The sequence below is a fragment of the Heterodontus francisci genome, chromosome 35, assembly GCF_036365525.1.
Source record: "Heterodontus francisci isolate sHetFra1 chromosome 35, sHetFra1.hap1, whole genome shotgun sequence".
In the NCBI taxonomy this organism is placed as follows: Eukaryota; Metazoa; Chordata; class Chondrichthyes; order Heterodontiformes; family Heterodontidae; genus Heterodontus; species Heterodontus francisci.
In genome coordinates this window covers 20474386-20496304 of record NC_090405.1, presented here as the reverse complement: position 1 = coordinate 20496304, position 21919 = coordinate 20474386, and the positions used below count along the sequence as shown (strand labels likewise).

General features: G+C 44.6%; 1 protein-coding gene and 1 non-coding gene across 2 annotated transcripts in view; both read right to left on the bottom strand.

Annotated features, from left to right (window-relative positions):
* Nucleotides 1–14526: 14526 nt before the first annotated feature.
* LOC137350402 (histone H2A-like) overlaps nt 14527–21919 on the bottom strand; it is an 85693-nt gene continuing 78300 nt past the window's right edge. The window contains exons 2-3 of the mRNA XM_068015064.1: nt 15652–15776; nt 14527–14602 (exon numbers count right to left, since the gene is read on the bottom strand). Coding sequence (XP_067871165.1) covers nt 14527–14602; nt 15652–15776 — 201 coding nt within the window. The remainder of the gene's footprint in view (nt 14603–15651; nt 15777–21919) is intronic.
* Nucleotides 19089–19171, bottom strand: trnal-uag (transfer RNA leucine (anticodon UAG)). Its single transcript has one exon. It is a non-coding gene; the product is annotated as a tRNA-Leu (tRNA).

Below are 21919 nucleotides of genomic sequence, written 5' to 3'. Positions count from 1 at the left end.
TGTCCCCACTCTCTGTTTCCTGTGAGTTAGCCAATCCTATATCCATGTGTGTGTAGTTTTCAGTTTGTATCTATCAGTGTCTGGTACTCTATGTGAGTTTTGGACTCTTTCTTACTCTCTCACTGCTATTTTTTGTGTGTTAGGTTGCTTTAGATGACTCAGGCTGAAGTACTGTGAGTGAGTGCAGTAATCAACCTATATCTTTCAGCATCTGGCACTGAGCATGTGTTTCAGCATCACTCTCTATCTGGCAGTATCTGGTACTCTGTGTGAGTGTGGGATTCATTATATAATCTTCCGTCCCTGGGACTGATGGCAAGTCTGGATTTATTCTCCATAAAATGTCAGCACAGCAACAGGCCATTGATGTGGTAGGTTTTAAGCAGACAATATATTTGAGGTTTTGCTTAGTATTAAATATCTGTCACTGTGAACACAATAGTGAAAGATAATGTATCCTACAATCTGATACAGGATTGGTGTGCAAGTGTAATTCAGGCTGTACTAATCAATTTGATCAGTGCCATTCAGTCTGAGTGAGTATCTTGGATTTGCATGTAAAATGAGCTCAGTCTGGAATTGTACAGTATCTTCCATCTGCCACTGTACGAGGTTTCAGGACTGGTATGTAATTTATAGCTCAGACTATACTGATCAAATTTATAATGTATCTTTTAGTTTCACAATCCGGATGAGTTTTAAACTGGAATCTGAGTTTGGATCTCAGGTTATACGATATTTCAGAATCTCTCAATCTGATTATGGACTTGAGTCTAATGTATATGTCTGGAAACATGATGGGAATTAATACTGATAATAAACTCATAACCTGTGTAAATATTGGGCTGGTATTTAACTTGAATCTCAGAGTACATTATTGAGGTTAATTCTGTAACTTTGAAACAGGAACCACGTGTCAGTTCTCTGTGTATTTACTTTGTAGCTGAGGTTGCACTATTGTGGGATTGACACACTGATAATTTGATAGTGGGTGAGAAGTTGGACTGGGATTTATGTATCTACCTGTCAGTGGTAATGAGTTGGGGTGACATGGAAACAACGTCTGTCTTTCCTGCTCTATTTGATTGATGGATTGAAAGTGTGTCTCTGGAACTATTTCTGCCATCTGAGACTGTGGAACTGATGACCTGTCTGTGTCTCTGCGCTCTGTGAGTGATAATGTACGTATTGTGTGTGAGAAGGAGCTGGTGGCACTCTTCCTTGTAACTTGGGTGGAGGAAATAGCCCATTTATTCTGGTTCATTCAATCATTTGCCTGTTTGAACAAAAGTATGTTTGTAACTAAAATACAGGTGAGATCAAAGATATAGAGTTTTAATGAATTTAATCTCTCAAATAATAATCATTATGGATACCCGCAAAAGAACCACCGCAACACAAATATTGTCACTGTTTCACTCCACTACAATAAGTTTCTTCCCATTCTGTCTCCATCCCCTTGTCCACACACAACCGGAGAATGGCCTCTCCACTCACTCGATGTTCCGAGACCAGTTCCAGATCCACTCCGCCTCTTACAAACAGCCCCCGCCTGCCCCTGAACTTGCCCCGGACTCGATGCTGATCTCTGAGTCTTTCTGCGGACATGCTCCCAAAGCGATGTGTTGCTGGAAGGAGGCTGCTGTTTGCTCCCTTCCACCGGGACCGGGATCTCTCCATTCGCGGCTGTTTTAAACCATCTTCTTCCGCTCACAGGCACTGCTGGGGGAGGGGAGCGCAGGCCCAGATTTCTGCAGCACTTCAGCCAGAAACGTGGAAAACTTCCGGCACAGAATGAGTCCATTCGGCCCATCATGTCCGCGCCAGCGGAATGAGAGGGGTATAGCCTGTTCCCACAGTTTGTTGTTCTTGGACAGTGAAGTGTGGAAACAGAGGCGGACAGTCAGGATGTGGGGAGTTACACAAAGAGAATCTATTATAGGCACTAGGTGAGAAGTGTGAAGGACACATTTTAAACAGCGGCTGTTTGGTTTCATTTGAACGGTTCGACCATGGGAGCGGGAACTGGAAATCTGACCTGTGTAAAAGTCCCTGTTCCGTCGGTCAGTCCCATTCATGGCCCAGTGGATTGTTTCTGGATGTCATTAAATTGTTGTAAAATGGCCAAAGCCCCTGGTATGCAGTAGCTGGGGGCTGCAGGACTGCAGTGGAATCAGACACTGACTCTGTTTGTATTGCTGGGTTTCCTTTGTGATTGTTCACAATGATTATTCATTGAAAATTTGTTTTGGTCTCTCTTGTAACTTCCACCACATCTCTTTCTGAATTATAATAAATACTTTTTCTTTCTACAGGCAATACTTGAGGAAGCTGAATAAATGTCGTGATTCCTCGACACAAGGGGAAGTGCAGCCAGCTCCTCACACACAGTAAGTGCAGTATCACTCACAGAGAGCAGAGACATCAATTCCACAATCACCGACAGCAGAAGTAGTCGGAACATAAAAACACACAAAATAGGAGCAGGAGTAGATCATGTGGCCCGTGGAGCCTGCTCCGCCATTCGGTACCATCATGGATGATCTTAGGCTTCAATTCCACTTTCCCGCCTGCTCGCCTTATCCCCTGATTCTCTGAGAGATCAAAAATCTGTCTATCGCAGCTTTACATGTATTCAATGATGGAGCATGCACAATCCTCTGGAGTAGAAAATTCCAAAGATTCACAACACTTTGAGTGAAGTAATTGCTCCTCATCTCAGTCCTAAATGATCAGCCCCTTATCGTGAGAATGTGTCCCCATGTTTTAGATTCTCTGACCAGCAGAAACAATCTCTCAGTGTCTCCCCTATCCAGCCCCTTCGGAATTTTGTATGTTTCAATGAGATCACCTCTCATTCTTCTAAACTCCAGAGTATAGGCCCAATTTACTCAGCCTCTCATCATAGGACAATCCCCTCATCCCAGGGACTAATTTAGTGAACATTTGCTGCACCGCCTCCAATGCACATATATCCTTTCTTAAGTGTGCAGACCAAAACTTCACACTGTATTCCAGATGTGGTCTCACCGAAATCCTGTACAATTGTAGCAAACTTCTTTATTCCTGTATTCTAATCCCCTCGCAATAAAGGCCAACATGCCATTTGCCTTCCTAATTGCTTGTTGTACCTGCATGCTAACTTTCTGTATTCCTTGTACAAGAACACCCAAGTCTCTTTGAACACCAACAGTTACAAGTTTCACACCTTTTATCAAATATTCTACTTTTCTATTCTTATGACCAAAGTGAAGAACTTCACACTTCCCTACATTATACTCCATCTACCATCTTCTTGCCCACTCACTGAACTTGTCTATATCTCTTTGCAGCCTCTCTATGTCCTCCCACAGCTTCCCTTTCCACCTACCTTTGTAACATCAGCAAACTTAGATACATTACTCTCTGTCTCTTCATCTAAGTCATTAATTTAGATTGTAAATAGCTGAGACCCCAGCACTTATCCTTGCGACACTCCATTATTCACTGCCTGCCAATCTGTTTATACCCACTCTTTGCTTCCTGTCCATTAACCAATCCTCTATCCATGCTAATATATTACCCACAATTCCATGAGTCCCTTATCTTCTCTATTAACCTTTTATGTAGCACCTTATTGAATGCCTTTTGGAAATCCAGGAATACGATTAGTTTCCCTTTACCCTGCTAGTTACATCCTCAAAAAACTCTCATAAATTTGTCAAACAAGATTTCCCTCCAGGAAAATCATGTTGACTTGTTTGAATGCTTTTCTCAGTGCATTGTTCAGACTTCCTGCATTTTCCCAAGGACTGATATTAGGCTAACTGACCTGTAGTTCACAGTTTTCTCTCTCCCTCCTTTCCTGAAAAGCAGTGTAACATTTGCCAACTTCCAATCTGATGGAAATTTTCTGACCCCCTCCCACACCCACTGCAATATTACACGGAATGGCGGTGGGGAGAAACAGCCTGTCTGCCCCAGGCCAAACAAGGCCCTTAATTGGCCAATTAACAGCCACTTATGGGCCTCCTCTCTCTGCTGCAGGTATTTTATCCTCGGTTGGGTTGGGGGCGGGGAGGCAGTGTGGCAAAGGCACCAAGAACCCTGCCTGATAAAACCAGGCGTCTTTCTTGCGGGCTGCGGGGGGGGGGTTCTCCTGATTAGGCACCCTGTTCCCCATGGAGAGCCACCCTCAAAGCTCCAACCACCCCGATTGGGCACCTCCGGACCCTGTACCTGACCCCCCCCATTGCCTCAGACTTAAAGGTAACATTATATATTCTATCAGAACAGACTGAATGACAGATAACATTGCACTCCACAAAACTATAGTGTTAGAGTGACAGATATTGTCTCAGTTATTTATTGCAGCCTGAGCTACACATTATATGCCAATCTAAAATCACATACAGTTTCAGACTGAGATACAGTATTTATTCCATAAATGCAAACCGAACTATATGTTCCACAGGAGTTCATACTATTGAACAAGCCTGGGCTCTTTTCTCTGAGTGGTCACCTAATAGAAGCATTGAATAATATGAAGGGTTTTGTTCGGGTAGAGGTAGAGATGTTTCCCACTTGTGGTGGAGTCCGAAGCTGTCGATATGAAATAATAAATTAAATAAATAACTCGGGAAACTTCTTTACCCTGCTTTGACAGCACTTGAGCTGCTGAACATTGTTACATTTAACGTCAAGCTAAATGATTAAATGAGGCAGAAACAATTTGAGAGATTTGCTGATAGGATTAGATGAAGTAGGGTTGGAGTAACCTCATTGGAACTACCAGCACTTGGGCAGAAAAGCCTGTCACTGTGCTGTAAATACTATGTAATTCTGTGTAGAGTGAATCCAGAATGACAAACTAACCCAGAGATTAATGGCTACTGAATGCATCCCACACACAGGCAGTACCAGAGACTGACAGATACTGAACAAAACCCACACTCACAGGCAGTACCAGAGACTGACAGATACTGAACAAAACCCACACTCACAGGCAGTACCAGAGACTGACAGATACTGAACATAACCTACACTCACAGGCAGTACCAGAGACTGACAGATACTGAACAAAACCCACACTCACAGGCAGTACCAGAGACTGACAGATACTGAACAAAACCCACACTCACAGGCAGTACCAGAGACTGACAGATACTGAACAAAACCCACACTCACAGGCAGTACCAGAGACTGACAGATGCTAAACAAAACTCACACTCACAGGAAGTACCAGAGACTGACAGATACTGAACAAAACCCACATTCACAGGCAGTACCAGAGACTGACAGATACTGAACATAACCCACACTCACAGGCAGTACCAGAGACTGACAGATACTGAACAAAACCCACACTCACAGGCAGTACCAGAGACTGACAGATACTGAACAAAACCCACACTCACAGGAAGTACCAGAGACTGACAGATACTGAACAAAACCCACACTCACAGGCAGTACCAGAGACTGACAGATACTGAACATAACCTACACTCACAGGCAGTGCCAGAGACTGACAGACATTGAACATAACCCACACTCACAGGCAGTACCAGAAACTGAAAATATTGAACAAAAAGTACACACGCGGACAGTACCTGAGACTGACAGATATTGAACAAAACACACACTCACAGGCAGTACCAGAGACTGACAGATGTTATGTTCATCCCAAATTCACAACAGAAACAATAACTGAGAGATCCAACAGAAATCCAACACTTACATATAATATCAGTGACTTAAAGGTACAGAATTAATCGCACTCTCAAATATAGTGCATGTGACTGGGATACAGAATGAGTCTATACTGACACATAGTACCAGGGAATGGCAGATACAGAATGAATCACACAGTCACATACAGCAACAGGGACATTTTGGCACAGTATGAATCTGACAGTCGTGTACAGAAACAGAGGCTGACAGATATCAAATGAAACCCACACACACATACAGTGACACTGAGAGCTATAACATATATGCCACATTCATATTTAGTACCAGAGATTGACAGATACAGAATGAATTCCACACACACAAACAGTTCCAGAGCCTTATACATTCAGAGTGAATATCACACTTTGTACCAGAGACTGACCAATGCAGCATGAATCCCACACTCCCACTCAGTAATAGAGACTGACAGCCACAAATACAGAATGATTCTCATTCTCATGTGCAGGACAACAGACTGATTTGCCACAATGGTGTCTCTAATCTTTGGGCAAACTCAGTGTAATAACAACTTGTCTCCATTCCCAGTATTTCTAAATCCCACCTGTCCTCCATAATCTGAACAATTATTGCATGTCGTGTTGACTGTCTGATCTGTAAACTGCACTGGATCACAGATTGCTGACATTTGCTAGCTGAAAGTGAGAACTGCAACATAGAAGCAGAAATTGGCACAGTCTGTCAGGGTTAATAAACAGGTAATGTGAGGTAATAAACTTTGTAATAAACTCATATTGCTTCACATTTTTATACTGAAAATAAAAGTAATCAATTCTTAATAAAAATGTTTACTACATTGATCTGATATTTGTAAATGTGCCCTGTTATATATTACACTACATTGAGCAGTATTTCTGTCTGATTTTTCAGGATACTATTTGCATTACTTCAAATAAAGAAAACATAACGACACAAAGAACTGAGCACAATGCTGAAAGTTTCACAGCAAACAGTCAAAAGGGAAAGAGATAACATATAGAAAGAAAAAAAGCTAAAATACTGAAAACACTCAGCCAGTCCGGAAACAACTGTGGAGAAGAGAAGCTCGGGTTAATGGTCCAGTTCTGTGACCCTTCTATAGACCTGAAACATTGCTCCTCCCTTCCTCTCTCCACAGATACTGCTGGAACTGCTGAGTGTTTCCAGAATCTTCTGTTATTCAGATTTCTAGCGGCTGCACTATTTCTCTTTTTGAAGAATAAAACAATCCCTGGGAGGGAATGAAAGTTTACATAAGAAATAAGAGCAGGAGTGGCCACTCTGCCCATCGAAATAGTTCCACCATTCAATAAGATAACAGCTGATCTCCTACCTCAACTCCATTTTACCACACTGGCACAGCCCCCTTGATTCCCTTAGTATCCAAAAACCTATCGATCTCTCTTGAATATACACAATGATTGAGGATCCAGAGCTCTCTGGGATAGAGAATTCCAAAGATTCTTAACCCTTTGACTGAAAAAAAAATCTCCTCTTCTCTGTCAAATATGACCAAGCCCTTTAGACTGAGACTGTAACCCTTCATTCTAGATTGCCCAGCTAGAGGAAACATCCTCCCAGCATTTACCATGTCAAGCCACTGAGCATTTTATCTGCCAGTGAGATTACCTCTCACTCTTCTGAATTCTGGGGAATAGAGGCCTAGTCTATTCAATCTCTTCTCATAGGACAATCCCCTCATCCTCGGAAGCAGCCTAGTGGCACGTCTCTGTACTCCCTCTAAGGAAAGTATATCCTTCCTTAGATAAGGGGACCAAAACTGCACAGCACTCCAAGGGTGATCTCACGCTGTATAATTGAAATAAATACTCATACTCTAATCTCTTTGCAATAAAGACAAACATATCATTTGCTTTCCTAATTGGTTGAGTACCTGCACGTTAACTTTCTGTGATTCCTGGACAAGGACACTCGGGTCCCTCTGAATGTAAACATTTCCCAGTCTCTCACTAATTTCAAAAATGTTCTGTATTGCTGTTTTCCTGCCAAAGTGTGTAACTTTACACTTCTCCCCATTATATTCCATCTCTCACATTCTTGCCCACATACTTAGTCTGTCTAAATCCCTTTTCTCCCCCTTTGCATCCTCCTCACAGTTTACTTTGCCACCTCACTTTATATCATCGGCAAACATGGATAACATTACATTCGGTCACCTCATCTAAGTCATTGATACAGAATGGAAATAACTGAGTCCCGAGCACCAATCCTTGCAGTATCCAATTACTTACAGCTTTCCTGCCGAAAATGACTCGGTTATTCCTACTCTCTGTTTTTTGTCTGTTAACTACTACTCAATCTATACTGATATATTATCCCCAAATTGCATGGGACCTACATTGGTGTAATAACCTCTTGTTTGATAACTTATTGAATGCTTTTTGAAAATCCAAACAGACTACATCCACTGGTTCCCCTTATCTGCCCTGGCAGTTACAACATCAACAAATTTTAATAAGTTTGTCATTGACAATTTCCTTTTAATAAATCCATGTTGACTCTGCCCAACCATATTCTGATATTCCACATCACCCTTTACCATGTCTGTAATAATAGATTATAGCATATTCCCCATTGCTGATGTCAGGCAAACTGGCCTCTAGTTCCTTGCTTTCTCTCTCCTTCCTTTCTTGAATAGTGTGGATATGTTTGTTACCCTCTAATCCACAGCTTCCAGAATCCAGGAATTGTTTCTTCTAAGGAACGGGAATAGCTGTGGGAAAATGAATCTGAGTAATTCTATTCTGAGTCCACTGTATGATTCAGGTCAAATAATAATTATCAATAAAAAGGAGTAAAATCAGAGTTCAATTGAACTTTCATTTGAAGGAAATCAGCGTTGGAAATATGTTTATTCAAATTATACACTTCTTGCTTTGGGAAACAAAATTCCTTTGAGACAGCACCCAACTCAGTTCCTGTCTTTCAGTTTCTCATCTGAGGAATTTAAGGAACGCCAAACTGTAATGGCTGGGAATCAAACCCGGGCACAGCTGCTTGGAAGGTCATTGACCTGAAACATTAACTCTGTTCTCTCTCCACAGATGCTGCCTGACCTGCTGAGTATTTCCAGCATTTTCTGTTTTTATTCCAGCTGTTTGGAAGGCAGCTATGCTCATTGCTCTAACAGCATCGCTCACATGGAGCAATACATTGAGTCTTTCTGTGGACTTTGGGACTGGGCCGCTGTCTTTTGGTCTCTGATGCTATAATCACAGCCAATAAAATACTCAGCTCAGTTCCAGGTGTTTAAAACTGGTGAACTGAAAGGCGACATGATGTTTCAGGATGTGTCAGGATGTTTCTGAACAGCAATAATCACAATTTTTGCAACACAGAAAGAGATCATTTGAACAATTGTGCTGCTCTTTGAAAGATCTATCCAATCAGTCCCACCTCCCTGTCATTTTCACATTGCCCTGTAATTTCCCCATCAAGTAATGATCCAATTCCCTCAGGAAAGTTATTATTGAATCTGTTTTCACCTCCCTTTTCAAGCAGTACATTTCTGATCATCAGAACGCGTGTTAAAATATCACCTGATCTTCCCCTGATTCTTTTAACAATTCTGTGTCCATTGGTTACAGACCCTTCTGCCAGTGGGAACAGTTCCTCTTCAACCCATTAGAATGTAGAACACAACTATTAAATATTACATTAACATCTCTGCACCAAGAAGAACGACCCTAGCTTTGCTATCCTTTCACGCATCTCTTGAACCATTCTGGTCAATCTCCTCTGCACTCTCTCTCAGGCCTTGATATCCCTGCAAAAATGTGGAACCTAGAATTAGACACAATGCTCCAGCTGAGGCCGATAACCAGTGAGATTTATCAAGGTTCAGCATAAACTCCTTGTTTGTGACCCGTATTGCCATTTCTGGTTTCTGACCCAGTGTCGGCTCTGAGCTGTTGAAACTGCCTGAACAAATATTTCCGCCCAACAAAGCGCTCAACTTAGAGGCCGGAATGTGAGAAGCTGCTGAGAATAAGAGACCCTCGCAGCCAGGCGTCATTTCCCGGTGGATTTTTCAGTGGAAACTGGGGCTGGAGAGAGTCTTTGGGAAATGTCATTCCTGAATACAGTGAGGGAGTTTGTGATTGGTTGCAGATATAAAACTATTCTGACATCACTGCCAATCACCAAATCACAATCTTTACTTTCTCCCATCCCTCATTAGCATAGAGCTGTGGGATTGTCTATTTAATCCGCACTCGGAAGGGGTTTGGTTTATTTCTGTGTCTGAAATCGAAACTGAAAATGGTAAGCTCCCCCCACCAAGCTGCACTGAGGGGCTGGACCCCTGGGAAACCCCTCGAACTGTATCGGGAAAATTTTCATTTGCTGTAAATGTAAAAATGTAATTGGCATGACAAATGTGAAATGGAAGGGTCATGAAGCAACTCATGATTGTGCTGAAGGAAACTGATCTCCCTTGCAATGTTTGTATTTTTTGGTGCTGTTTGAAACTGTTTGGCAATGTATTTTTAACAGATTTTTATGAATAAAGTATATTTTGGAAATAAAAAAAAGAGAAGAAAGCAGCTCCTAAGAAAGGCGCCAAGAAAACCTTAAATAAACCGTCAACAAAGGGCGGCAAGAAGCGGAGGAAGGAGAGTTACTCCATCTACATCTACAAAGTGATGAAGCAGGTTCATCCCGACACCGGCATCTCCTCCAAGGCCATGAGCATCATGAACTCGTTTGTGAACGATATTTTCGGGCGCATCGCGGGTGAGGCTTCACGCCTGGCCCATTACACCAAGCGCAGCACCATCAGCTCCCGGGAGATCCAGACCGCCGTGCGCCTGCTGCTGCCCGGGGAGCTGGCCAAGCACGCCGTGTCGGAAGGGACAAAGGCGGTGACCAAGTACACCAGCTCCAAGTAAAACTGCACAATGGACTGAATAACATCCCAAACACAATGGCTCTTTTAAGAGCCACCCACAATCTCTCTGAAAAAGCTGCATCCGACATCTCTATGAAATCACTTTAAGACAATGTATAATATAATAACGATCCCACTGCTGTGTTTGTATCTCCCGTTATTAACCGAACACGAACCCATAATCTGATCACCCGCCTTCACTTTTTTTGCTTAAAGCTGCTCTTATTCTGGTTTTTCACAGCCCCTGAATGACCGCATTAACAGCTGATTTCAGCGGTAAGGATTCGACCTTCATCCCTTCACTGATTAATCATTTTATTAACAGCAACTCTCCGCAGTGTAACAGCCTGGGATGGGATTATTACAGAGCAAGTTAAGGGCCGTTTGAGGACTTGATCCGGCTTCCTCTTTTCAGAGAAGGACACTGGGCTCTGATTGAAAACTAAACTGAGTATTTCACTTCAGGCCAATGCAGTCCCCACCCGGGACAGTTTGAAAGCGATTGTAGAATGAGTCACAGTTTAAATAACATTTTACAAGTTGAATAAAACAAAATCAAGAGATGGGACTTTAAATCTTTGACTAAGGATGACATTTATTTTAATCCGCTCCTTTCCGGCAATGAAATTGGCGGGCTTTTTGAAATTGACAAATTCTCTGCTTCTGATGTCGTGGCGGGTAAATTCCGCCCTCTTCTGTTGGTCAGTGACCTGACTGGTGAAGAATATAGGCAAATGGAATTAAGTACCGACCATTGAGGAGAGTTCTCAGTCTTTAAGTAAAGTAAATGCTGCGGAAATTATCCATTTGTGAAAGTATTTGTGAGATTGTGGAAATGTCTGGAGGAAAGACCGGCGGGAGGCTTGGGCCAAGGCCAAGTCTCGCTCCTCCCGGGCTGGACTGCAGTTCCCGGTGGGCCGTGTTCACAGGCTCCTGAGAAAGGGCAACTATGCTGAGCATGTGGGTGCTGGAGCCCCGGTCGATCTGGCTGCTGTGCTCGAGTATCTGACCGCTGAAATCCTCGAGCTGGCCGGTAACGCGGCCGGGACAACAAGAAGACCCGCATCATCCCCAGACACCTGCAGCTGGTTGTCCGCAACGAGGAGGAGCTCAACAAGCTGCTGGAAGGGGTGACCATCGCTCAGGGCGGGGTGCTACCCAAGAAAACCAGCGCTCAGAGCTCCCAGAAAAAGTAAAGCAGACAAAATGTCATCTAATAAACCAAAGACTCTTTTCAGAGCCACCCACAGTCTCTGTGAAAGGGCTGATTACTGTCTGATTCCAGCATGTCAGTAACAGAACAGAATAGGAACTATTTAAAATGTTTATGAGCAACTATTTCAGTGGCTTCTCACTGTCCCCCTGATCCCTGTGTGAAGGGGAATTACCAAGAGTCTAATTTATTCCTTTCCACACCGAGTTTGAGTTATTGGTCCCTTAAGGATTGCTGAATGGAGTCTTTTACCGCCGGTTGCAGATAAGAAGTGGGGGAAAAATGACAGGTTAAAACAGTGCGTAAAATAGCGCCAGGAATTTGTGGCGATAATAGCGGAATAAAGAAAGGTTTTTAAAGGTTGGTGGAAAATATTTTACGAACAACTTTAAATAGATTTTCCAGTAATTCGCTTTTTGCCGACACTGAAATTGGCGCCTTTTTCGAATTCAAACGTTCTGCCAATTTCGACAATTTAAGCCAATGATTTGCTGCATTTTCCCCAATTCGAGGCTCTGCGATTGGTTAAGAAATGCGAATGGGAAGAGGGTGACCAATCAGAAGTGAGCGCGGGCTCAAACTGCGGGAATTCCAGGTCCCTGAATGATTGAGCTGAAACTGATCAGTTTCACAAACCCTGTCAGTTTCACTGCAGGAAACACCGTCTCGGAGGAAATAACATCACAAGTGGGTCTGCTTCCAGTGACCGATTCAACGGCTGCTGCAAAACTCCCGGATTCTCTCATTGCAGCGAAATCATTTTGAAATTCTATGAAAACAATGAGTGATTCTGGAGGAGTGATGTGGCTTTTCACTGAGGGCATGTGTCGACTGGGGAAATAACTAACTGTAGAGTCTCGGGCACTGTTTACACAGCCCGTTTAGAAAATCAAATCCACTGCACATCCTTGCTGCAACTGAAATGTCAATTTCGGGGATTCCAGTTTTATACCCGAACATAGCACAGATTTATTCCAGTCAGTTCTGAACAGCCTATCCCATCTCCCGTTTCGAGGTCACTGCTCTCTCTGTGAGACGGTGGGTGGCTCTTCGAAGAGCCTTTGTTGTGTGTTTGCTGGAAAGGGTCGAGTTGTGCGGCCCTGCCGTTTCAGAGCGAACACCACATCCATGGCAGTGACCGTCTTGCGCTTGGCGTGCTCAGTGTCGGTGACCGCATCCCTGATCACATTCTCCAGGAAAACCTTCAACACCCCGCGAGTCTCCTCACAGATCAAACCCGAGATCCGCTTGACCCCGCCACGGCGAGCCAGGCGGCGGATTGCTGGTTTGGTGATGACCTGGATATTATCAGGAAGCACTTTGCGGTGCCGCTTTGCTCCGCCTTTGCCCAGTCCTTTCCCTCCTTTACCTCTGCCAGACTTTCTTTTATTAACTTCCAAAATATACTTTATTCATAAAAATCTGTAAAAAAAAATACATTACAAAACAGTTCCAAAAAGCACCAAGTCAAACAATACAAAGAGTGGAAAGGAGATCAGTTTCCTTCAATACAGGAGTGAGTTGCCTCACAACCCTTCCATTTCATTTCTCATGCCATGTACATTTTACAGCAACCAAAAATTTCTGGCTACAGTTCGAGGGGTTTCCCATGGATCCAGCCCCTCAGTTCACTATGGTGGGGGGACCTTACACAGTGGTCTTTCCCCATTGAGCCTTTGCTGCAGCTGCCCCAAGCTTTAGTGCGTCCCTCAGCACGTAGTCCTGGACCTTGGAATGTGCCAGTCTGCAACATTCGGTGGTGGACAACTCTTTGCGCTGGAAGACCAGCAAGTTTCAGGCAGAGCAAAGAGCATCTTTCAACGAATTGATAGTCTTCCAGCAGCAGTTGATGTTTATCTCGGTGTGCGTCCCTGGGAACAGCCCGTAGAGCACAGACCCCTGTGCTACAGAGCTGCTTGGGATGAACCTCGACAAAAACCATTGCATCTCTTTCCACACCTGCTTTGCAAAGACACATTCCAGAAAGAGGTGGGCAACCGTCTCTTCCCCATCACAGCCACCTCGAGGGCATTGTGCAGAGGGGGTGAGACTTCGGGCGTGCAGGAAGGATCTGACGAGGAGGACTCTTCTCACCATCAGCCAAGCTACATCTTGGTGCTTGTTTGAAAGTTCTGGTGATGGGGCATTCCGCCAAATGACTTTGGAAGTCTGCTCGGGGAACCATCCGACAGGATCCACCATCTTCTTTTCCCGTAGGGCCTTGAGAACATTCCGTGCAGACCAGTGCCTGATGGATTGGTGGTCAAAGGTGTTTTTCCACAGAAACTTTTCCATGAAGGATAGGTGTTACAGCACAGTCCAACTGGATGGAGCGTTCCACGGCCATATGACCAGGCCCATCCTTCGCAACACTGGGGACAGATAGAACCTCAGCATGGAGTGACACTTGGAGTTTGCGTACTGGAGGTCTACACACAGCTTGATACAGCCACACACAAAGGTAGCCATCAGGATGAGGGCGATGTTGGGTACATTTTTCCCGCCTTTCTCCAGAGGTTTGAACATCGTGTCCCTCGGGACCTGGTCCATTTTGGATCCCCAGATGAAGCGGAAAATGGCTCAGGTGATCACCACAGTGCAGGAGTGCAGTATGGGCCAGACCTGCACCACGTACAGTAACCTGACACAATGGAGAGAGATCGCTGCTCCCACATGTTCAGCTTATGTTGTACCCTGGCTACTCATTCCTCCCAGGCTTTGGTGCACGCCCCGGCCCTTCCAAATCACACCCCAGCACCTTCAGGTTGTCTGACCTAATGGTGAAGGGGACAAAGGATCGGTCAGCTGAGTTCCCACAGAACATGGCCTCGCTCTTGCTGTGTTTAACATTGGCTCCCGAGGCCAGTTCGAGCTGGTCACTGATGCTCATCAGTCTGCGCACAGGCAGTGGGTTCAAGCAGAAAGCGGCGACGTCATTCATGTACAGGGAGGTTTTAACCTGAGTGCCTCCACTGCCTGGGATTGTTACCCTTCTGATACTCGCATTCTTCCTAATAGACTCAGAAAAGGGTTCAATACAGCAAACAAAGAAGACAGGGGAGAGAGGACAGCCCTGCCTGACTCCAGATTGGATTGAGAAACTTTCTGATTCCCACCCATTGATTGAGACTGCGCTCCTGATATTTGTGGAGACCAGTTTGATCCAATTGCAGATTCCCTCCCCAAACCCCATTTTGGAAAGTACGTCCATCATGTAGGTGTGCGATATCCTGTCAAAAGCCTTCTCCTGGTCCAGGCTGATGAGGCAGGTGTCCACCCTCCTGTCCCATACATAGGTGATCGTATCCCTGAGTAGCGCAAGACTATCAGAGATCTTCCTGCCTGGTATAGTACAGGTCTGATCAGGGTCAATCACCAACTCCAGAGCAGATTTGACTCGACTGGCAATGACTTTTGACAGAATCTTGTAGTCGATGTGAAGCAGTGAGATGAGCCGCCAATTTCTGATTTCTGCCCCCTCCCCCTTCCGCTTGCACATGAGGGTGATGATGCCTTTCCTCATGGACCATACTCTGGTATACTGCCAGACTTTTTTTTTAAATTTCCAAAATTTACTTTATTCATAAAAAACTGTAGAAATTACATTCCCAAACAGTTTAAAACAGCATCAAGTCAAAAAATACAAACAGTGCAAAGGTGATCAGTTTCCTTCCATTTAATCACGAGTTGCCTCACAACTCTTCCATTTCATTGTCATGCCATATACATTTCTACATTTACAGCACACAAAATTTTCCCGAGACGGTTCGAGGGGTTTCCCATGGATCCAGCCCCTCTGCTCAGCTTGGTGGGGGGACCTTACACAGTGGTCTTTCCCCATTGAGCCTTTGCTGCGGCTGCCCCAAGCTTAAGTGCGTCCCTGACCACGTTGTCCTGGACCTTGGAATGTGCCAGTCTGCGACATTCGGTGGTGGACAACTCTTTGCGCTGGAAGACCAGCAAGTTTCGGGCAGACTAAAGGGCGTCTTTCACCGATTTGATAGTCCTCCAGCAGCAGTTAGAACATAGTTATAGAACATAGAACATACAGCACAGAACAGGCCCTTCGGCCCACAATGTTGTGCCGATCCTTTGTCCTCTGTCAAGGACAATTTAATCTATACCCCATCATTCTCCTTTATCCATATACCTATCCAAAAGCCTTTTGAAAGTCCCTAAAGTTATAGAACATAGAACAGTTGATGTTTATCTCGGTGTGCGTCCCAGGGAACAGCCCGTGGAGCACAGACTCCTGTGTTATCGAGCTGCTTGGGATGAACCTCGACAAAAACCACTGCATCTCTTTCCACACCTGCTTTGCAAAGACACATTCCAGGAGGAGGTGGGCGACCGTCTCTTCCCCACCACAGCCACCATGATAATTCTTGCCTCAAATCAGTGCACAATAAAAGAGACTGATTCCGTCAGCTTCCTTTTTTTTCCAGGCCGCCCGGACCTGGCTGAGAAAGGCAGAGTGAGAGCAGGGAGGGGAGGAGACAAGAGTGAAGATTAAACAGAGAGCGAGAATGAAGGAGACACCCAGAGTGACAGACAGAGAGAGAACGGCCCCTCATCTTTCAGCTCCACTTCCAGTTTCCTCCGGGTTGCCAATTTCAAACCCTTTATTAACAGTAGAACCGAAACCCAGCTCTCCACGCAAACCCTTCCAGACTCGACCTTCAAAGTCAAGGCTTTCCAGAAAGCCAGAGTTTTTAAATATGGTCCCGCTACAATTAACACTCAGTAATATTCCCACCTAAACATAGTCCATTCTATACTGAGAAACCTCCTCAGTAACATCACCATTTCCACACACATCCGCTTCCTGCAGTTTACAGCACCTTACTGCAGCTGTTTGGGGAATCTCCTGTGTTAAGATTGGAGTTGAAAAGCGGCCTTTACCCGGCAGTGTTATTGTCTCACACTGAATCTGCTAGACATCCTGTTCTCTTATTGCGAGAGAGAAAGCACATATTTAGGAAATGTTCATTTGAAATGATCTCTGTTGAGAACGAGCCCGGCCGTGGGACAGGTATTCCAGTGCAAAGAGCTGTCCATGACCGAGTGTTGCAGACTGGCACATTGCAACATCCAAGACTATGTGCTGTGGGACGGCATTAAAGCTTGGGGAAGCCACCATGGAGTCTCAATAGAAAAGGGACAGTCTAAGGCCCTAGTGCAGCGAGAGGCTGGAACCTGTGTAAAACCCCTCGGGCTGTTTGCACCAGAGAATGTTTGATGTGTAATGTAAATACTGTAAATATAACCTGTGCAGGCAGGGATAGTGAGATACATCATGTACTTTATTGAAAGAAACTGATCTGTATTGTACCTTATGTAATATTAAATTTGAACTGCTTTGCAATGTAATTGCACAAATTTTATGAATAAATTACATATTGTGCAAAAGAAAGCAGCTTTCCTGTCAACACACACCTTGTCTCAGGGCACAACTTTCCTGTGATCTTGTCACACCCAACTTCGCTCTATATCTTCTGACACACACACTTTGCAGTCTGTCATTTCCAAAAACAAGCATTCTAAAATCAAAAGACCTTTTGTTTATTTCTCCTTTCTTTTCATTTCTCCTCTATTCTTCTCAATCACTCCCTTCAACAGTCCTATTCAGATCAAGGTGGAATGTGAATAGTGTCACAACTCACCTCTGACACTATTATTACCCTTCTCTTCTCTTGTCTTATTCAATGTGAATGTTTTATTCACCAGTCTGTTGCTGTTTTACACTCTTGCCATACCATCTGGTATTGCATCCATCTGAATTCTGTGCTTTCATGGCCTTACATATCTTTTCCTCTTCCGAATGATTTGTTTGCTTCAGTTCCATTCAACCAGGCTGGACCACAGGGAAGCTTAGAACGAAGAACAAAGAACAGTACAGCACAGGAACAGGCCATTTGGCCCTCCAAGCCTGCGCCGATCTTGATGCCTGCCTAAACTAACACCTTCTGCACTTCCGGGGCCCATATCCCTCTATTCCCTTCCTATTCATGTATTTGTCAAGATGTCTCTTAAACGTCGCTATCGTATCTGCTTCCACCACCTCCCCTGGCAGCAAGTTCCAGGCACTCACCACCCTCTGTGTAAAAAACTTGCCTCGCACATCCCCTCTGAACTTTGCCCCTCGCACCTTAAACCTATGTCCCCTCTGTCCATGCCGCTCATAACTTTGTAAACCTCTATCATGTCGCCCCTTCACCTCCGTCGTTCCAGTGAAAGCAATCCGAGTTTTTCAAGCCTCTCCTCATAGCTAATGCCCTCCAGACCAGGCAACATCCTGGTAAACCTCCTCTGTACCCTCTCCAAAGCCTCCATGTCCTTCTGGCAGTGTGGCGCCCAGAGTTGCACGCAATATTCTAAGTGTGGCCTAACTAAGGTTCTGTACAGCTGCAACATGACTTGCCAATTTTTATACTCTATGCCCCGACCGATGAAGGCAAGCATGCCGTAAGCCTTCTTGACTACCTTATCCACCTGCGTTGCCACTTTCAGTGACCTTTGCCTTGGATGGGTCCACGTTGATCCATTACATTCAGAATCACCTCCTTGAAATAACTCCATAGTACAACGACAGTAACCACACAGAATCTGCTTCAAACACTCCTGCACATTTTATCTGTTCTGACTGTCAACACCTCCAGCTCTTTTGTTTAAGTGGAACCCATCAGGTTTGTATAGGCTCCTTCTATTCTGAAAGCTGTAGCACTGGTTCAGGGAATTCAGCCCTGTTTCTCTACTCTAAAGGCTCAGCCATGCTTGATCTGCGTGGTATTTTGCTTTTATTGCAACGTTACAAGACCTCCAATCCTCTGGAAAACGATGGTCAGACCTTCCACTATTTCTTCCCTGGCTTCATTCAACAGCCTGGGGTACATTTCATCTGGTCCTGGTGATTTATCCACATTCAAGGATGCTCATCCCATTAAGACTTCCTCTCTCCTTAAGTTATCACGTCCAATACTTCACACTCCTCCTCCTTCATAACAATATCTGCATCACCCCCTCATTTGAGAAGACAGTAAACTATTCATTAAGGATATTGGCAACATATTCCACCCCGATACAAAGGTTACATTTTTGATCTTTTCTGTGCCCTGCTGTTTGCTTCGTTGCCTCTTACTCTAATGTTTTGATGCAACATCTTTGGGTCCATTGTTATTTTGTTTGTCTGCGTTCTTTCCTGTTCTCTCTTTGCTCTTCACCGCTGCTCCCAAACGCCTCCAGTGCAGTCAAAACGCAACGTGTCAGAAGTGGGATTTGAACCCACGCCTCCAATGGAGACTGCGACCTAAACGCAGCGCCTTAGACCGCTCGGCCATCCTGACTGCCGGCGATATACTATCAATGCTAAGGAAATTATTCATTCTTTGTGAAAGTATTTGTGAGATTGTGGAAATGTCTGGAAGAGGAAAGACCAGCGGGAAAGCTCGGGCCAAGGCCAAGTCTCACTCCTCCCGGGCTGGACTGCAGTTCCCGGTGGGCCGTGTTCATAGGCTCCTGAGAAAGGGCAACTATGCTGAGCGTGTGGGTGCCGGAGCCCCGGTCTATCTGGCTGCTGTGCTCGAGTATCTGACCGCTGAAATCCTCGAGCTGGCCGGCAACGCGGCCCGGGACAACAAGAAGACCCACATCATCCCCAGACACCTGCAACTGCCCGTCCGCAACGACGAGGAGCTCAACAAGCTGCTGGGAGGGGTGACCATCGCTCAGGGCGGGGTGCTGCCGAATATCCAGGCCTTGCTGCTGCCCAAGAAAACCAGCACTCAGAGCTCCCAGAAAAAGTAAAGCGGCCAAAATGTCATCTAATAAACCAAAGGCTCTTTTCAGAGCCACCCACAGTCTCTGTGAAAGGACTGGTTACTGTCAGGAGGGAGTCAGTGATGGAGTTATTGTCACAGTGGATTGACCTGTTTCACATCTGTCCAGGTGTGTTTTCAGTTCCCTCTCTGGATTTCGCTCTGTTTCTCTGCTCACACATCTCCCCCTCCAGTTAAGTGAAGAACTGAACTACAGGGTGTAGAATCAACAATTTAATAAATCCCGCTGCATTCGATTTGATAAATCCCGAGATTATCCCGGTACATTAACGGGAACTGGTTCGGAGCTGATGAATTAATTTAATAATGGAAGTGTCCGGGTTAATTCTCTGTTTTTTATTTAGACAGTTTGAATTGTGTTTTTTTTTTCTCCGGTGATCTGAGCGCCGCTTCTCAATGAGAATCTGCTCCCAGAACAGAGTAAATGCAGGAAGAAAGAAGCCATTCTCGGGCTGTGTGTTTCTCTCCGAACCTGATCTGTTTCGACCGCACTGTTCCCAGAGGACGGAATCAGTGAGAGTTGTGCACACACAGGAGCTGAGTCCACTGCAGCGCTTTAATATGTACCTTCTCCCCGGCCCTCCCTCTTCTCCGGACACAAAGTTGTTTGTTCCCCCGGCGGCGGGGTAGAGTCGGTGATTCTCTCCCCGCAGTGTCAGTGTCTGCAGCCCCGGGGAACTGGCGGTTTCTGTCAGAGTGACCGAGCTACCTGACAGGACTCTCCCCCTGAATTTGTGAACTGAGACTACACCGAACACATCTCCAGTTAGAGTGAGGGCCGGACATCCTTCTGTTTTATTACAGAGAGTGGGGAAAGGGCTGGGTGGAGGGGATGTCAGCGAGTCACCAGGGATCCTGGATTTACTCCAAATCATTTCCATGTGGAATCTGCAGGCGGGGCCGGGACAGGGATCATTTGATCAGGGGATCAGCTCTTTCCTGAGAGATGTGGGTGGCTCTGAGAAGAGCCTTTGTGTTCAGATGTTTACAAGTTTCCCGCGCTCTTTCACTTCTTTCCAGACCCTGCTTTCTGAGCCTTCGCTGCTTTCGGCTTGACCTTGCTCTTCCATGTCTGCAGTTTCTTCAGCGCCTTTCCGCCCGCCGCACTCTTGCCTTTTTTGACCTTCTTCGCAGCAGACTTTTTCTGAAGCGCTGCTTTCTTCACCGCCTTATTTGGCGTTGCCGCCGCCTTGCTCTTCATTTTCTTGGCTGTTACTTTCTTTGTTGTCACTTTCTTGGCTGCTGGTTTCTAACGAAGGATTTCTTGTCTGCTGGTTTCTTCACTAAAGATTTCTTGTCTGCTGGTTTCTTCACTAAAGATTTCTTGGCTGCTGATTTCTTCACTAAAGATTTCTTGTCTGCTGGTTTCTTCATGAAAGATTTCTTGTCTGCTGGTTTCTTCATGAAAGATTTCTTGTCTGCTAGTTTCTTCATGAAAGATTTCTTGTCTGCTGATTTCTTCACTAAAGATTTCTTGTCTGCTGGTTTCTTCATGAAAGATTTCTTGTCTGCTCGTTTCTTCATGAAAGATTTCTTGTCTGCTGGTTTCTTCATGAAAGATTTCTTGTCTGCTAGTTTCTTCATGAAAGATTTCTTGTCTGCTGATTTCTTCACTAAAGATTTCTTGTCTGCTGGTTTCTTCACTAAAGATTTCTTGTCTGCTAGTTTCTTCATGAAAGATTTCTTGTCTGCAGGTTCTTCATGAAAGATTTCTTGTCTGCTGGTTTCTTCACTAAAGATTTCTTGTCTGCTGGTTTCTTCATGAAAGATTTCTTGTCTACTGGTGTCTTCACTAAAGATTTCTTGGCTGCTGGTTTCTTCATGAAAGATTTCTTGTCTGCGAGTTTCTTCACTAAAGATTTCTTGTCTGCTGGTTTCTTCATGAAAGATTTCTTGTCTGCTAGTTTCTTCATGAAAGATTTCTTGTCTGCTAGTTTCTTCATGAAAGATTTCTTGTCTGCTGATTTCTTCACTAAAGATTTCTTAGCTGCTGGTTTCTTCACTAAAGATTTCTTGTCTGCTGGTTTCTTCATGTAAGATTTCTTGTCTGCTAGTTTCTTCATGAAAGATTTCTTGTCTGCTGATTTCTTCACTAAAGATTTCTTGTCTGCTGATTTCTTCACTAAAGATTTCTTGTCTGCTGGTTTCTTCATGAAAGATTTCTTGTCTACTGGTTTCTTCATGAAAGATTTCTTGTCTGCTGGTTTCTTCATGAAAGATTTCTTGTCTACTGGTGTCTTCACTAAAGATTTCTTG